Source organism: Heterodontus francisci, chromosome 10, assembly GCF_036365525.1.
Source record: "Heterodontus francisci isolate sHetFra1 chromosome 10, sHetFra1.hap1, whole genome shotgun sequence".
NCBI classification, from domain to species: Eukaryota; Metazoa; Chordata; class Chondrichthyes; order Heterodontiformes; family Heterodontidae; genus Heterodontus; species Heterodontus francisci.
The window spans coordinates 32,005,222-32,024,640 of NC_090380.1; the positions used below are offsets into that span (position 1 = coordinate 32,005,222).

Here is a 19,419-nt window from a genome sequence, read left to right on the forward strand (position 1 = left end):
ATGTTCCAGACACTGATCAGTTTCTGGTTAAAAGACAGACAGCTTCCGCAAGGGGGCGGAGTGACTGCCCCCCCCGCACCACCACCAGGTTTATAAATAGGAGCTGCATGTCGTAACTGAGGCCATGCAGCTGCAGAATATGTCACCGGTGCACACTATCTGGGAGGTGTCCCAGAAAAAGTCGACAAGCTTCTTCTGTATCTTGGCAACAAACGCAGAGCGAGGTTTCAAAGTAACCAACCGGTGGAGCACAGCATCCACCAGTTGCTTTATGACCAGCACTCAAACCCTGCAGGATAGCACTCTGAGCAGTCCTGTCCAGTACCCGAGGTGAGTGGTGACCTTGGCCTCCACCTCTAGCCAGTCCTCAGCAGAGCTAAGCTGGACTCCCAGGTAGAGGAGGTGGGTGGCATACCAGGAAAAAATCCTGAGCTCCTCTGGCAGGGAGTCCTGCAACCACTGACCCACCAGAAGTCCAGAACCTTTCTCTCAGTTGATCATAGCGAAGAACATTGTGAAGTAGACCTGCTGGCATTCGAGCATCCTCCGTAGGTCAACAGGATCTGTGACCATGAGGAAAACGTCATCAGCGTAAACCGAGAGGGCAAGCATCACACCCAACCCACATGGAGTCAATCCCGTCAATCTCCTCCACAAGAGGCACAGGAAAGGCTCCACACAGATGGCATTTATGTGGGCGGACATGGGGCACCCCAACACACCGTTCCCAAAGTGAAGGTGCAGCGTCCAAGAACCGTTAACCTTAATCAGACATGTTGCGGCGGCATATAGAGGTCAAATCCAGATGCTGAAATACAGCCTGACCCCGAATGCCCACAGAATCCCAAATAAGTATTCGTGATCCGCCCTGTCGAACGCTTCTCCTGATCTAAGGAAAGGAAGGCGACCAACAGACCAGCCCTCTGGGAATGCCGGAACAGGTCTGGGACAAAATGGATGCTGTCATGGATTGTCTAGCCTGGGACTGCGTAGGACTGGTCAGGGTGTATCTTGGGGGCCAGCATGGTGCTGCAGACATGGCCCTGGCACAGATTTTGTTGTCCGTGCTGAGGGGGGAGACCGGGCACCAGTTTTTCAGCAGGCAGCGATCGCCACTCTTGGGCAGCAGGACAATGATGGCCCCTTGCCAAGAGAAGAGCATCACCACAGTTACCAGAGCTTCCCCCAGGACCCACGCATAGTCACCACCCACCCCCCCAGAATGTCCTGGAACACCCTGTGGAACTCCACAGTCAGCCCCTCCAGTGCCAATAGAGGGCAGTGGTCAGCTCTGCCAGGCTGAGCAGAGCATCGAGCCACTTGGCGCCTCCAGGCTGACCTTCTGCAGGTCCTCCCACAAACCTCTGCGAGCATCCTCGCTGGACAGATCCAGAGAATACAGAGCACCGTAATAGGCTCGGGCCTGTGCAATGGTGCCCTCCGGATCTGAGGCCAGGGATCCATCATTGGTCAGCAGCCTCAAGAGCTGCTTAAGGACCCCCTGCCTTTTCTCCAGTGGGAAACTGTGGCCCAGGTCCTGCAGGAACCGGATCCACAACTTCACAAAATTACCTTCGGACCCAACGAGCTGCAGGTCCGTCAGCATGCCTTTCTTTTCTTCGTACACCTTCCATATGGCCAGGTCTTCAACGACCTGACTGAGATGAGACACCAGGTCAAGCAATTCCTGCTCCAACAGCTCCACCCTGGCCTTCTGCACCCTGGTTGACCCCCTCACGTACTCCTCACAGAAGACATGGATGTGAGCCATGCCCACGTCCCACCATAGCCTCAAGGAGGGGAAGCCGCCTAGTTCCTTCTCCATACAGCCCAGAACCAACGGAACGAGTTGCGGAACCACTTGTCCTCCAGCAGCAGTTTGTTAAAATGCCAGTGTGTGGCCCCACCCACACTTGGAGTGGAACCAGCTCCACCCACACCAGGCGCTGGTCCAAGAATGGCACCAGGCACTGTAACAGAGCAGACATACACCAAGAATTATAAAGGGGGTCGATTCTGGACCCTCCTCCTCCAGACCTCACAAAAGCAAAAGCGCTCAGGCTGGAGATTTTCCAGACGCCCGAGTCATAGGACCCAACCAGGCCCCTCAACTTCTCTATTGCTGTGCAGGGTACTGCAGCAGTCCCTTGCCTCAAGGGTACAGCTGAAATCCGCCCTGAGGATGATGCACTCGCCGACATTGAAGGAGCCAGAGCCGACACTTCTTCCAGCCTGGGGAGTGTATACATTCATAGGTGGAGCAGCCATGTCCCCTAGATGGACGGTGAGATGAAGCAAGCGGCCTGGCACACGCTCCTTGACCCCCAAGATCTCCAGCTGAAAATGTGGGGCCAGTAAGATAGCCATTCTGCCAGAATTGGAAGCAAGGTGCCTCACATGGACCCCTTCTTTCCACTCCAGGAGCGGAGCAGCCATTTCACCTGGAACGGTGTGGGTTTCTTGTAGGAAGCACACCACACAATTCCCTTTAAGGATCGAGAAGTTGAAACATCTATGGCGTGTCTCTCGGCTGCCGTTAAAGTTGAGGCTGGCAATTGTTGCCTTCATGGCAAGAGTCTAGTACAACTACCACCTACAGCTTTCTGTGGGGAAGGAATGGAGTGATCCTCCACTCACTCAGCAGCCCAGTGAGGAATGCCTTGAGTCGACACAGCCCGAATTGGCTCACATCCTTGCTCATGCCAGCAGTCTTTCCTGCAGAGCAGACAGACCTGACAAGCAGCACCAGCTTCGACCATCAGTCGAGGGCCAGCTGGATTTTGTCACAGCGACCCAAGCTACTGGCCAGGAATTCCCGAGTTCTGCAGTAGGAATGAGGGGAGACTTGGTAGGGGCACGAGGGCTTCCACCCCCTCACTGGTAATGGACTCCAAATCGTCCCCAGTGCCATCCACCAAGTCACTGTCCTCCTCACCACAGCTAGCAACCAACCCACGCATCACACAGGGTGCAGCAGGCAACCCAGCAGAACCAGTCGGCCCTACCTCTGTCACCATCCCACCCCCCAGGATCAAAAGCAATGGGGTCCATCCTGGACTCCTCTGGAGGGTTCTGGGCCAGAGAGCAGCAGTAGTTCAGGGTGTTAAACTCCAGAAGGCCCGTTATGGAAGGATAATGTATAGAGCACGGTTGTCTATCTTTTCCGGGCAGAGGGCCGCATTATGACTTTTGTTTGGCCTGCAGGCGAGCAAATTTCGAAAGATAAAGGCATTAAAAATTTCTCTTAGGAATAAAAACAACAACAAATGTGCATTTTTGTGAAGAAGCTTTAAATGAGAAGACTAATTTATTGACTTACTTTCTCGTCACTATATTGAAAACTGATTTAGTGACATACCTGGCATTATTTTTGCTTGCATAAATAGTCAATCTCTGCTTGCACACTTGATGTAGCGATGCAGAGTATTTTAGATAGATGTCCATCTTTCAGGAGACCTTGAGCTTGTGCGTGTGTGTGTATGCGTGCGTGCGTTGTTCTCTCTTCCCCACCACACCCCGCACCTCTCCTGTAGGACATGGGTACACAGACAAAGTTTTGTGCAAAAGATGCAATGGGAATATGAGGAAGCACTTTTTTGCGCAGTGGGTGGTAATGACCTGGAACTCGCTGCCCACAAGGGTGATGTAAGTGGAGATAATGACTTCAAGAGGAAGTTGGATGGCCACCTGAGAGAAATAGACTTGCAGGGCTATGGGGATCAAGCCGGGAGTGGGACTGACTGCACAGCTCCGTGGAGAGCAGACATGGGCTCAATGGACAGAATGGCCTCCTTCTTTGCTGTAAGTAAATGACTCTTTGACTCTCTCTCCCCCCTCCCCCCCACCCCGTCTATCTGTCTCTGTCTCCCTCTCATCCCTCTCTCTGTCTCCTTCTCCATCCACCCTCTCTCTGTATCTCTCCAACTTCTCTGCCCCCGTGTCTCCAGTGTTCCCCGCTCCCCACTCAGTATGCCCCGCTCTCTCTGTCCCCCATCTCTCCCCATTTTGCTCTCTCTGTCCCCCTTTTTCTCTCTCTCTCTCTCCCCATGTCTCTCTGTTCCCGCCCCCTCCCCCCGCTCTCTGTTCTCCCTCCCTGTTCCCCCTCGCCCTCTCTATTCCTCCTACCATTGACCAGAAACTTAGCTAATCCTGTCAAATAAATATTCTGGCCACAGAGTAGGTCAGAGACTGGGTATTCTGCAGAGACTGGCTCCCCAAAGCCATTCCACCACCCACAAGGCACAAGTCAGGAGTGTAATGGAATGCTCTTCTCTTGCCTGGATGCGTGCAGCTCCAACAACACTCAAGAAGCGCAACACAATCTAGAAAAAAAGTAGTCATCTGAAAGGCACCCCATCAACCATCTTAAGCATTCACTTCCTCTACCACCAGCACACCATGGCTGCAGTGTGTACCATCTACAAGAAGAACTGCAACAACTCACCAAGGCTTTTTTGATGGCACCTTTCAAAACACAACATCCGTCACCTAAGACAAGGGCAGCAGGCACACCAGAACACAACCACCTCCAAGTTCCCCTGCAAGTCACACGACACCCTGATTTGGAAATATATCACCATTCCTTCATTGTTGCTGGGTCAAAATCCTCAAACACCCGACCCGACACCACATGGACTGTAGCAGTTCAAGAAGGCAGTTCACCACCACTTGCTCAAGGGCAACAAAGGATGGGCAATAAATGCTGGTCATACATGTGATGCTCACATCCCATGAAGGAAACCTTTTTTTAAAAAAAAAAGTACCACAAACTAGTTCTAAGTTCATGATATTTTTTCACTTCCAAGTAAACAAATGGTCGTTTTGACACAAGTTGGATGACAAAAGAAACAGTGTCCTATCTTTGAATAAAGCACACTGCACCCCTGTGGCCTTAACATGACTTTAATGACATCAGATCTTAGCTATAGCTCCTTCTTTCTCTTCATCTGGGTATAGTGCGGGAATTGGGGGGGGGGGGGGGAGGGGGTGGGCGGCGGGGAAGTGGAGTAACACAAGTTGGCATTTGAGGCGGTGACCTCCATCAAAATATAGTGCTGGTGGGGCAGTCTGCACCCCTGGGTGTCAACATACTTATTTCTTCTACCAAACTTCTGGACTGTTAGTGTATGCTGTTGCTTTGCTGGCTGTTTTTCATGCCTCCACTTGTACTCACCCTACCTTCCAGCTCTTCCATCCTCAACTGTTTAGAAGTTCTATTTCTCAATAATTGTCTTAACTTACTTTGATTTCTCTCCTGTTATCTTGTGCTATTATTTCTGCCACTTAACCATTTCCTGCTTTTCACTTCAGCACTTTACAAGTCATTCCACTGCATCTCTCTTGTGTGCTTCTTCCCCCTCTTTATTTAAAAAGGAACAGTGGCGCAGTGGTTAGCACCGCAGCCTCACAGCTCCAGGGACCCGGGTTCAATTCTGGGTACTGCCTGTGTGGAGTTTGCAAGTTCTCCCTGTGTCTGCGTGGGTTTTCTCCGGGTGCTCCGGTTTCCTCCCACAAGCCAAAAGACTTGCAGGTTGGTAGGTAAATTGGCCATTATAAATTGTCACTAGTATAGGTAGGTGGTAGGGAAATATAGGGACAGGTGGGGATGTGGTAGGAATATGGGATTAGTGTAGGATTAGTATAAATGGGTGGTTGATGGTCGGCACAGACTCGGTGGGCCGAAGGGCCTGTTTCAGTGCTGTATCTCTAATCTAATCTAATCTAAATAAAGGCAAGTATGTTCATCTGCAGTATCTTCCAGCTCTGATAAAGGGTATGCACCTGAAACATTAACTCCACGGCTGCTGCCTAGCCTAAGTGCTATTTGTTTTTGTTTCAGATTTCCAACATCTGCAGTTTTTTTTTAACACTACAAAGACATGTTTCTTGAAAAATAAGGGGTAGATAATGCTTCCACACTGCATACCGTTTTGTGCAGAAACCAACAAAATATAGAAGGATGAGACTTGGATTTGTGCCCATGGCCATCATCCGACTGAACTGACAATCTCAGCACCTCTGCTGTAAAAAGGTACTCAGTGGAGTTCAAGTGTTTTGCATAAACCATAAGTGAAGACATTTCTACTTTACCAGGATGACACTGATTGCAGATGGCAAAACTCTCATCAGTGATGATACTTACAATCACAAACAATTCAAACACTTTACAGCCACTGGCAGCACATATCCTCTCTTTCATGGATCTCATGATCTGCTACCATGGCCTGTCATATGCAATGAGCAGGTTGAAAGTGTTTGCACATGATGCAAAGCACTATTGTACCATGAGTACACTGATACACAGGATGACTCAGCATAAAATTCCCAAGTTCCTCACCACCGCCCCCCCACCCCATCAGTGCTATAACACATTACAGTGCATGGAATTGCAGGTCTACATTTTCAAAGTTGCTTTCGGAAGTGAACAGCACCAGATGACATGTGCATCGAGTTGGCACTGTTTCAGGACCTGAGGTAAAGGTAAACACGGCTTAAAATTAAGAGGTCAAGTCAGACTGTGCTACTCTCACACACAGTAACGGATATGACAGGTTGGGACCTGTCTACAGTTATTTGTACATTACCTGTATACAGTACATTGCTGAGACAAACCTCACTTAAAAAGTCACCTCCTCTCCAATTCTTCCGTCTTCTGAAATCATTCCTTTTCTTTTACGTCAATGGAAAGGAAGCTACCAACACCAATTTTCCATCCCCAACCTGATCTCACCCAAGTTGAAAATAATACCCATGGTGTTTTTCCAGGGATGCATTTAAACTATGCAATAAGTGGTATTAAAAATATTAGGTAAACGCAAAGCAACAGTTTTCAACGTAATTTCTTGATGCTGCAGTTAAGCTCTAAATTTATTTTCTCCCTCTGTAAACTAGAGTCCTTCATTCCCAGCACTTCCCATAAAAGGCAATTGAACAGATTTTGCCTTTCACTTTCATCTTGTGTCAAAATCTCCTGAAATTTAACACAGTGTGCTACATCACTGTTGATAACCCAAGATATTAATTCTATGGTAGAATTTAACTTTAGACAGAACTAGCTCATTCTGTACATATGTACTGATACGAGAACACAAGTAATAGGAGCAGGAGTAGACCATAAGGCCCATCAAGCCTGCTCTGCCATTCAATATAATCTTGGCTGATCTTAGGCTTCAACTCCACTTTCCTGCCCGCTCGCCATATCCCTTGATTCCCTGAGACACCGAAAATCTGTCTATCCCAGCCTTAAATGTATTCACCAGTGGAACATCCAAAACCCTCTGGAGTAGAGAATCCCAAAGATTCACAACCCTTTAAGTGAAATAATTTCTCCTCATCTCAGTCCTAACTGATCAGCCCCTTATCCTGAGACTGTGTCCTGTGTTTTAGATTCCTCGACCAGCAGAAACATTCTCTCAGTACCTACCCTATCCAATCCCTTCAGAATCTTCTATGTTTCAATGAGATCGCCTCTCAGTCTTCTAAACTCCAGAGAACATAGGCCCAATTTACTCAGCCTCTCATCTCAGGGACCAATTTAGTGAGCCTTCGCTGTACCACCTTCAATGCAAGTATATCCTTTCTTAAATGTGGAGACCAAAACTGCACACAGTACTCCAGATGTGATCTCACCAAAATCCTGTACAGTTGTAGTAAGACTTCTCTATTCCTGTACCTCAATTTGTCTTCCTAATTACTTGCTGCACCTGCATGCTTTCTGTGTTCGACAAGAACACCCAAGTCTCTTAGAGTAAACACTTACAAGTTTCACACCTTTTAAAAAATATTCTGCTTTTCTATTCTTATGACCAAACCTGATCAACATAAATACATTATTACTAAATGGATTATACCAATAGAGGGGTTAAAATGTTAATTTTGAATTCTACTGTCAGGTTTTTTTTGCCCAAAAGACTCATGGCTCTAATAATCCACTAACCTTGTGCCTGCATTTTAGTACCACTCCATAGGCTCCTGCAAAAGAAGAAAATAATTATGTCTTTGGTGACTGAAATCAAATATCTTGAACATTTATTTTTTTCCTTTTCTATCTTTCACTCCAAAAACATCACTTTGTTGCCAGGTTCCAATTCCATGGACACTGATCACGTTCCAGTATATTGTCCAAGTGGCATTATTCAAGCAGCGGTGACATCAGGCTATCCGATCTCAGGTAGCATCACAAGAAAGCCTGATCTTGTTCTCATCTGATGTCAACACACACACTCCTAGTAGGGCTAGCTGTGCTGCAATCAGGAGTGGAGCACTGGCTGATGTATTCCTGCCATTCCAGAGGCACTGTGCTCAATTCTTATGCTGACTGAGATTCAACACTGCACAGACTGAGGGATTTAGCCTGAGACAATCCTGGTTTGTATGGTTCAGCTTTTCAATGGGCAAATTAATTTCAAGCATGTTTTGGGGGAAAAGTTATGGGACCAAAATTAAAATGTTAAAAGAAATTTTCAATAGTAACAAAAATACCTGTTTCTTTATTGTTTTACCAATTCTTGTCAAAATACAGAATATAATTTGTAATCAGTGAGTTACTGAACACAGCTTTACCTTACCGAAGCAAGGAAAATGAAATCAACTGGATGGCACAACAACCTGGACTATTCTCACGAACTCAGTTAAATCATGAACTACATGGATACAGCCCAAACAGGTCACCAAACAACATTCTAGGAAATAGCCCATGGGAACCACTCTCAAGGAGCAAGATATTTTAAGTGAGAATGAAATTGTAAGGCAACGGTCTACACTAAATACCATATCATACCACACCATAGCAGTGGGAAAACAGCAAGACCAGCGGGTATAAAAAGTGGCGGCAGAGCAGAGTGAGATCAGCAGCAGGAACACAGCGAAACCAGCAAGTATAAAAAGTGGTGGCTGCGCACAGCAAGACGAGCAGCAGGAACACAGCAAGATGGCGGGTATAAAGAGAGGCGGCAGAGCACAGCAAGACCAGCAGCAGGCACACAGCGTGATAGCGGGTATGATGAGCTAGGGATGGTTCAGAGTGGAACAACCAAGTTTGAAAAGAAAAATTATAGTGTGATGTCACAGGAAAGCAGGTAAATGATTAAATAGTGAGTATTTCTCTTTTTCTCTCTAAATTAGTGCATTCATTCATTATTATACGAGATAATAAGAGTTAAGTAAAAACATATCAGTTAACCGCCCTATAAAATAAAGTGATGTCAGCACAGGAGAAACAACTGATTAGTGAGTAGCTGGTAAGTCTTTTTTTTAAATTTAAGTAGTAAGTTTAATAGTCAAATAAACTGAGGTATGGGGAAAGGGTGATCGCCAGACAGTCAAGAAGGACCAGGCAGGTAGTACAAAAATCCACTGAGTGCATCTCACTCTCCAACTCGTGTTCTGTTCTGAATACTAGCCCATGGCACCATGACTGGCTCAGCTGTACAGTGGGGGCAGGAGGAAGATTGGAAAAGTGATAGGGGATTCTAAAGTTAGGGCAACAGACAAGCGGTTCTGCAACCACAGACGTGATTCCAGGATGGTATGTTGCTGCCCTGGTGCCAGGGTCAAGGATGTCACTGAGCAGCTGCAGAGCACTCTGTGGGTGCAAGGGGGGGCGGGGGGGGAGGGCGGAGCATGAACAGCAGAGGGGCCTGGGAGTATACATGCGCAAATCAATGACGGTGGAAGGGTAGGTTGAGAAAGCAGTTAATAAAGCATATGGGATCCTGGGCTTTACAAAACAAAGGAATTATGATAAACCTGCATAAAACACTGGTTCGGCCTCAACTGGAGTACTGTGTCCAGTGCTGGGCACCACACTTTGGAAAGGACTGCACTGGTGACGGTTCCGTAAAGTTTAATGAGGATGGTTCCAGGGAATTTCAGTTACGTGGGTAGGTCGAAGAAGCTCAGGCCATTCTCCTTTTGTCCCTTCAGCTTGAAAAAATTTTGCATTGCAAATTGCTAGAACCGCAAATTGATAACGCTGCAACGAGGTCTAAGGGACATTTGGAACATTGGTGAATGACGAGACCAGCAGTCAATTTCCTAAGCCACTGAAATTTAAGGATAGAGAAAATAACACAAAAGAGAGAAGGAAATAAAGTGAAATAGAGTCAAATTAGATACAAGAGGACAGAGAGAGAAAGAAAAATTGGATTAAGAGTGAAAAAAAGACGGAACAATTTACTACCTACAGGAATGAGACTCTCAATTTCAACTGTTCCCTTTTTGGACCTCTGAAGTTGAGTGGCAATGCAGGAACATAAATCTCATTAATAAAAGGGTTTGTGCAATCATACATACTAGCCCTAACTTGCTGCAGAAAGTTTAATTTGATTTAAAAGCACAAATGCAGCAGTATATTGAAACTCATGGGGAGGTGGACGGCGAGCTCTTGTTTTTGCAAGGCTAACAGCGCAGCAGTGCAAATCATTTGTGCATTTTGTGGTAATTTGTAACTAAAGTTCTATCTCTTCCACTACACAAATTTTTTTTTAAATACACTAACAGTGTGCACCTTTAATTTGCTGTTATTTTTTCAGCAAATTCTGGGCCAATGTGCTCATCTGGAGAATGTTACATCAACACATGTACATGTCAGGCAAAATTCTCAAACTTACCTTCACCTACAATTCCAAGGACTTCAAATTTATTCATCACATCACCAATGTCAGGAATCTTCATGAAGACAAATTTCTCTGGCAAATATGATCCCAAATCACATCATAGTTATGGATATTAAAAAGTAACTTGCTGCAGGCAGGTATTGTACAGTGTCCACAAAGCCAGGAGGTCCAACAAATCAAATTCACATCCTTCATACTTGTCATAATCTAGTCACAATGCCATTCCATCTGAAAGAAATAATGTTTGTAATTACCAATTCAGAAACTATTCCTCGGGTACAAAATTCTATTATCCAGGAAGAGATAATCTTGCGTTTACTAATCTTGTTCCATTGAGACAAGATAACATTTCAAATTGTATCAAACATGAAACAATATGAGGAATAACAAACATTCCATCTGACATGCATGCCAAAATGCTGAAATTACTTGAATATCCTGCAGCTTGTAGCAAAGCTGCTTCCTATGCATGATCAACATAGTTTTTGTAATCGGTACTATATACAGAAGTGAATTCCCATAATCTTTCATGCAAAATAACCTAATATTCCTCATAGGTCAACATCCTCCAATAGTTTCAGCACTGTAGGTTTTGGTGGAGGGATGTGGGCATCTGGGATGGAAAAAGGCATGGAAGCAGCATCTTATAAATGCTGGTGGACAAATGATATTTAGCTGACTAGCACCCAAAGTTCCACATTAAACCAATGATAACACCTGAATTTGGATTACTGCCAGAAAAAAGTGAGATCCATCTAGGAACTTCTACTTATTGAGTTTCAAACAGTACAAGTGCAGAGAGATAACTTGCCAGGAGGATTAGATTTGATTTAGATTAGAGATACAGCACTGAAACAGGCCCTTCGGCCCACCGAGTCTGTGCCGAACATCAACCACCCATTTATACTAATCCTACACTAATCCCATATTCCTACCAAACATCCCCACCTGTCCCTATATTTCCCTACCACCTACCTATACTAGTGACAATTTATAATGGCCAATTTACCTATCAACCTGCAAGTCTTTTGGCTTGTGGGAGGAAACCGGAGCACCCGGAGAAAACCCACGCAGACACAGGGAGAACTTGCAAACTCCACACAGGCAGTACCGGAATCGAACCCGGGTCCCTGGAGCTGTGAGGCTGCGGTGCTAACCACTGCGCCACTGTGATTGTATCAAGGTATCAAGAATAACCACTGAAAACATGGTATATTTAGTTTTCTCATTCACTAAGCTATAAAGATGGTCAAATTAATATTTAACAGACATCTGTCCATTCTCTATGATCCTTCACCAATGATGTTTCAGACAATTTGACTCCACGACCATTCAGTATCAGTAAGGGCAGAGCGCAGGGCAGACAATGAACTATTACAGTACAAATGACAGGATCTATTAATTTTCCATTCCAGTATATTTGTTCATTAACTATATTGTTGGCAGACACAGGAGGAAAAAGGTGGGCACCCAGTGGCAAGATATTCCAGAGCATACTTCTAAAGTATGGAAATTTGATCATTCAACATTTCTACCTCATCTATAAGGTACATTTTCTACCATATAGGTAGTGTTTCAAAATACTACATATAGTACAAGTGCTTTTTGTACAAGCTTTCTGAAAGTATTCATGGCTGCATTTATTGTTAAATCCAGCATTTATGCATATTCACTCTTGTAGCAGTATTTGCAGAATCTGTTATTATCAAAGCAATTTTAAGTGCTTTTAAATTCCTGGTTTGTTGTGTGCGAATACTTCAATTTGATTGGTTACCTACCTGCTTGCTGACATCACTGCAGCTGCACGCCAAGACATGCCCTTGACTTGGTGCCAGATTTAAATTGCCAAAGGGAAAGGGGAAATTCCCGCCACTGAGATTGCTAGATCTTTGTGAGCAGCTTTCTTTGCGGTCAGTGACGAACACCCTCGCTTCACTGCTGACTGCAAAATCCATTCCCTTTAACAGTTTGTTTTCCTTTCATTCCTATTGCATTCATCTATGGTCCGTTGCAATTGCACAGTACCCATGCCATGAAAACAAAATGACAATCTCATCAGATTGCTGGGAGATGTACAGGATCACTATGGACAAACTTGGCCTCCATTTCCCTACTCCTTTTTTGGCAAGTACAAAATTCTTTACTGGACCTCAGACACAGCACGGCCAACGTCAAAGACTCACGCTGTAGGGAAGTAAGGATTTTTGTATTTATAAAACAAAGTCTCTACATATTGTGGCACATGAAACTTCTACTCAGCAGAGAGAATGGAAATTTACCTCAAGATTCCTTTCCTGTACTTTTCATTCTATAACTTTGGGATTACTTTACAAAGCCATGCAATTTTGTTAAATACAGTTTCTTTGCATTTTCTCCAAATTAGACATCTGGTGTGGTTCTGTCTTTCAGCCAAGATACCATAGCATATAATCAGCAGCCTGAACATTTTTTTACATCTGCTTGCACAAAAGCAGCCCCATCAGTGTTGACATGTTCCATGTGGTTCACAACTTCCCACTTATTTCAGCAGGGTGGCAGTATGCACTAGCCATCAATTCTTGGCTATATGACGGAGGTAATGTAATATCACAAAGTTCGCACAAGCAATTTGTGGAAGGTACATTATCCAGTATGTGGAAAATTACAGCTGGAAGGTTTGGCTTCTATCCGCGGATATAACAAAAAAAACACAACTAGCAATTACACAATGGACAGGTGTTCTCCATATTGTACATGTACTCTAAAACAAGTTCATGAGGATTTAAATAGGATTTTATAAATACAGTACATATATTGGCTTTAAAATTTTGTCTCACCATTCAACTGCTGACATACAAATGAACTTTAATGGGAAATTTCAACAAAATTAAATAGAAAAAGTCAAAGTTGAAAAACCCATTTTTAGAAATACTTTATAGCCATTTTTCACTTATCTTGTACTTAATCTTTTATCTGTGCCATAAGTAAATATTTGGAACAAATTAGTTTATTTCTGGCCCAAGTCTACGCATCAAATGGTTTGGCAGACATGTATGCAACATTTTTATTGATTTAACCACAAAAAACATATATTCCACACTTGCTGTTTGTAGTGTACATTAATGATTTAAACAAAGAACAAAGAACAGTACAACACAGGAACAGGCCATTCGGCCCTCCAAGCCTGCGCTGATCTTGATGCCTGTCTAAACTAAAACCTTCTGCACTTCCGGGGACCATATCCCTCTATTCCCATCCTATTTATGTATTTGTCAAGATGCCTCTTAAACGTCGCTATCGTACCTGCTTCCACCACCTCCCCCGGCAGCAAGTTCCAGGCACTCACCACCCTCTGCGTAAAGAACTTGCCTCGCACATCCCCTCTAACCTTTGCCCCTCGCACCTTAAACCTATGTCCCCTAGTTACTGACTCTTCCACCCTGGGAAAAAGCTTCTGACTATCCAGATGTGAATATAGGAGGTATAATCAATAAGTTCGCAGATGACACAAAAGTTGGTGATGTCGTAAATAGTGAGGAGGAGAGCCTTAGATTGCAGGACGATATAGATGGGCTGGTAAGATGGGCAGGGCAGTGGCAAATGGAATTTAATCTGGAGAAGTGCGAGGTGTTACATTTTAGGAGGACTAACTAGGCAAGGGAATATACAATGGATGGTAGGACCCTAGGAAGTACAGAGGGTCAGATGGACCTTGGTGTACTTGTTCATAGATCACTGAAGGCAGCAGCACAGGTAGATAAGGTGGTTAGGAAGGCATATGGGATACCTGCCTTTATTAGCCGAAGCATAGAATATAGGAGCAGGGAGGTTATGATGGAGCCGTATAAAACGCTAGTTAGGTGACAGCTGGAGTACTGTGTACAGTTCTGGTCACCACACTATAGGAAGGATGGAATTGCTCTGGACAGGGAGCAGAGAGATTCACCACGATGTTGCCTGGGCTGGAGAATTTCAGCTATGAAGAGAGACTGGAAAGGCTATGGTTGTTTTCCTTAGAGAAGGCTGAGGGGGGGACCTGATTGAGGTATACAAAATTATGAGGGGCATTGATAGGTTAGATAAGAAGAAACTTTTTTCCCTTAGCAAAGGGGTCAAGAACCAGGGGGCATAGATTTAAGGTAAGCGACAGGAGGTTTAGAGGGGATTTGAGGAAAAAAAATTTCCCGAGGGTGGTTGGAATCTAGAACGCACTGCCTGAAGGGGTAGTAGAGGCAGGAACCCTCACAACATTTAAGAAGTATTTAGATTAGCACTTGAAACGCCATAGCATAAAAGGCTACGGGCCAAGTGCTGGAAAATGGGATGAGAATAGTTAGGTGCTTGATGGCCGGCACAGACATGATAGGCCAAAGGGCCTGTTTCTGTGCTGTATAATTCGATGACTCTATGACTTCTGACCCCTGCACAATTAAGCATGGAGCCAATATTAACAGCACACCTTATAATCATACATTTGTGTCTTATAATTTTAAACATCAGATATTTAGCAATTAAACAGTAATACCACTTTAGTAGATTATCCCTATCAGAAAATGTATTTTATCATATAACAGAAGGGAGGGCATCCATACTCAAATGTTTAAAAGAATATTACAACTTGTAAGAATGAAGATTAAAATTTATTTCAGTTTTTAACAATTTAACTGAGAAGTTCCCAGTTACAAAAATTATTCTGAATCTATTTTTTTGGAAAACGTAATTTCCACCTGGTCCACTAATTGGCAGAATTGATGATCCATGATCTTGTGATTTTAAAATTGCATTATTTGCTCTGTGTGCCCCTTTCAGTTGCAGACATCATCAGGTATGGTTTCTGCTGTTTTATTTTGTCGCTTCTCCAATTTACCAGCAAGAAATATTCACATACCCAATACAATAAATTAAAACTGTTAGACTGCTGGCAGGTTTGGGGAAATTCCCATCTCACGGGATCAATCATTGGAATTGCTGCAATGCTGAAAATAACGTGCGTGCAGTTAAAGTCAGGAATTGCTTTATTAATAGAACGCTAACACTAATCTACAAAACAAAAAAAAAGTCAACACTTCAATTGTCATCCTATGTTTCTTTACAGCACCACCCCTCCAATTCAGATTTTATTTCTAACCAATTTAATCGAACCTCTCTTATCCTCATCCATTTCGTTCTGGCTCACATTAATTTTGGGATGGAAATAAATTTTTCCTTGGCTAAAAACAACCTTTAAAGACCAGTTTTCCACTCAATTCAAAAACTGTTGATATAGTTTGGAGATCACTGGAGAGTTGATAAAACTTGTGTAAGAAGCAATATACTAACTAAGAAGACTGGAAGCTTTTGAAAATCTTTTTCTAACTCTAAATTTTGTCTTTTTTTAATGAAGTGCAAAACCTATTTTTCACAATTTTTACCTGGTATTAATTTTCTAAAATAAACTGATTTTTTTCAGGAAATGTAATGAAACTGAAAATAAAGAGCCACACAGATCAATAACTCTGCAAAGTGAGAAATGATTATACTGGCCTCTGGAAGTAACTAGTGAATAACTCCGACCACATTCCTGATTCTGCCAAAGAGTTGCACTCATTTTGCTGAAAGAACAAAATTTCATACAGTAAGTAGGTTAATCCTGTCATAAAGCTGGTTAAAAAAAGTCAGAATATCTTGACAAGGGAAACTATTTAGCTTACATCCCTGATAGGAATAACCTTTAGATACCCTACTCTATTTTTAACTGCAGCTGAAGCACTCAAAATGTCATATTCATGTTAAAAGAATATTTATATAATTTCTTTTAAGTGTCCCATCACCAACATTACCTGCCCAAGGGGACATGCAAACCAAGCAAGTAATTTATACCAACAAAGTAATGACTGAAGAACCTCATAATTTTCTCTTATTTAAAGGAGTGCCTTATCTCATTGCAATACATGAAATTTTAGTGTTCTATTTACAAGACAGTATTTTTAGTTTAACAGCCTTTATGAATAAGTAGGGCAATGCAACATCTGCTCTGATTAATGGACACGAGATTGTTACATTCTCTGCATGGTCTTAATTAGTGGCCTTCACTTTTAAATTGCAATTACAAAACAACTGTTTATATTTACCTCAAGAAAGAGAGTTATTAAATTTTGTACGTAAAATATCCTCTTTATTACAAACTCTGAAGTTTACAATCCTAGAATAATCAAAAGATTTTCTCTCAGATCAATAGATTTTTGTTGGGCAAGGGCATTAAGGGAAATGGAGCAACGGTGTGTAAATGGAGCTGAGGTACAGATAATCCATGATTGAACTGAATGTGGAACACGCTTGAGGGGCTGAATGAGATTTTTCGTTTTCTTTATACAGCACAACCTTAATCTCCAAAACAACAGCAACACTGAACTTCCTACTTCATCTGCAGCAGAAAAAATTAGCAGTATTTACTGCTGATATCTAAAAGGAAATGGGCACATGTGCTGATTACTGGAACCAATACACATTCAGTTTCACAAATATACTTTGTCAGATTCATAAACTGTATAAATCTGACAATATACCAGAATTTGTAGGATATTCTTTTGATGCTACTTGCTTTTCTTCTTAAAACATTGTTATGGAAAGGAGGAATTTAATCTTAAATGATTGTTACCATGTTGCACTATTGATTGTTACCATGTTGCACTATACCTCCTCACCTTCTCAATTTCTCTGCAGCCTTTAAACAGTCCTCCAACACCCCTTTCCTACTGTCTGGCTGTGGGTTTAACCCCGTCTGGTTCCACTCTTACCTATCCAGTTGTAGCCAGACAATTTCCTGCAATGGTTTCTCAGCTGGTTCCCACACTTATCTCTGGAATCCACTCAAAGATCTATCCCTGGCTCCCTCCTATTTCTCAACTTAATGCTACCCCTCTGCGACATCCTTCAAAAACATAACATTGGGTTCCATGTGTACAGCAATGACACCCAGCTCTACCTCACCACAACCTCTCTCAATCTCTCCACTGACCCAGCACAGTCAATCTGCTTGCCCAACATCCAGTCCTGGATGAGTCCAAACTTCGTCCAACTAAACATCGGGAGGACAGAAGCTATTGTCTTTAACCCCCCCACAACCATCCTGGTCTTCCATGGCCTTTCCCTTCTCCAGGTTTATAAGCTTCTCCACCCCTACAACGCTCAGAGAACTCGGTGTTCCTCCAACCTTGGTCTCTTATGCACTCCCCCATTTCCTTAGCCCCATCATTGGCGATAGTACCTTCAGCCGTCTAGACCCTAAGTTCTGGAATCCCCTCTATAAATCTTTCTGCCTGTCCAACTCTTCTCAATTAAGACACTTCTTAAAATTTACCTCCTTGATCTCACCTGATCTAACATCTTTGGTGTGGTGTCAATTTTTCCCTGATTACACTGCTGAAAAGCACCTTAGAGTATTCTACTACATTAAAGCTGCTATATAAATGCAAGTTGTTCTTTTTGTACCAGGAACACCTACCCTAGTGGCACAGGACATGGCTTGAGGTATCGTGGCATGATCTTCAGGGATTATGTGACTTTAAGCACCAGTGGTGGTTGAATAAAAAAAGTGCATGAGAGTAACTAGGTCAGATAAAAGCAAACATCAGGGAAATTAAACAGTAACACAATTGGACAGCAAGGATCAGAAACAGAAATTAAAATTTCACAAACTGCACTGCATGACCATGCAACACAGGAGTTTTATGAAACTCAACCAGAAAAACTGAATTTTAAAAATCTGCATAATCTCATACATCTTCATCAACAATTGAAAATACTGGTATTAGAACTGAAGCACAAGTATTTTAACAGCAAAACATTTTTGTGAAAGTTGAAATACGACTGCTTCCAGGCAACCCCACTCCTATCATCCCACCCCCAACCATCCAATTAGACTCAACTTTGTTTCCATCTATTTCAAGGATTGAAGAATCCTTGAACAGTCAGTTGTAACTCATATTTCAGACATAACCAGTTGTGGCAACATGTTCAAATCACTGTGAAAGAGCTTAGATCATCCTTGTCAGCCAAAAATGCATTTTGGAAGGTCTAATGCAGGTGGGAAGTATACAGGAAATGGCAGAACCCTTAGGAGTATTGACAGGCAGAGAGATCTGGGCGTACAGGTCCACAGGTCACTGCAAGTGGCAACGCAGGTGGATAAGGTAATCAAGAAGGCATTCGGCATGCTTGCCTTCATCGGTCGGGGCATAGAGTATAAAAATTGGCAAGTCATGTTGCAGCTGTACAGAACCTTTGTTAGGCCACACTTAGAATATTGCGTGCAATTCTGGTCGCCGCACTACCAGAAGGACGTGGAGGCTTTGGAAAGGATACAGAAGAGGTTTACCAGGATGTTGCCTGGTCTGGAGGGCATTAGCTATGAGGAGAGGTTGGATAAACTCGGATTGTTTTCACTGGAACGACGGAGGTGGAGGGACGACATGATAGAGGTTTACAAAGTTATAAGCGGCATGGACAGAGTGGATAGTCAGAAGCTTTTTTCGAGGGTGGAAGAGTCAGTTACTAGGGAACATAGGTTTAAGGTGAGAGGGGCAAAGTTTAGAGGGGATGTGCGAGGCAGGTTCTTTACACAGAGGGTGGCGAGTGCCTGGAACTTGTTGCCGGGGAGGTGGTGGAAGCAGGTACCATAGAGACGTTTAAGAGGCATCGTGACAAATACATGAATAGGATGGGAATAGAGGGATACGGGCCCCGGAAGTGCAGAAGGTTTTAGTTTAGGCAGGCATCAAGATCGGCGCCAGTTTGGAGGGCCGAATGGCCTGTTCCTGTGCAGTACTGTTCTTTGATTTCATAA

At 43.6% G+C, this 19,419-nt stretch overlaps 1 protein-coding gene across 3 annotated transcripts in view; it reads right to left on the reverse strand.

Moving 5' to 3' along the window:
- The window catches only part of cdkl5 (cyclin dependent kinase like 5), a 172,021-nt gene that overhangs the window by 150,340 nt on the left and 2,262 nt on the right, over positions 1–19,419 (reverse strand). For 2 of the 3 annotated variants that reach the window (XM_068040382.1, XM_068040384.1), the window contains exons 2-3: positions 10,611–10,844; positions 7,937–7,971 (exon numbers count right to left, since the gene is read on the reverse strand). In XM_068040382.1, the coding sequence (XP_067896483.1) occupies positions 7,937–7,971; positions 10,611–10,674 (99 nt within the window). In that variant the 5' untranslated portion in view covers positions 10,675–10,844. Of the gene's footprint in view, positions 1–7,936; positions 7,972–10,610; positions 10,845–16,118; positions 16,187–19,419 lie in introns of all 3 variants that reach the window. The other variant, XM_068040383.1, reaches the window with a different exon arrangement.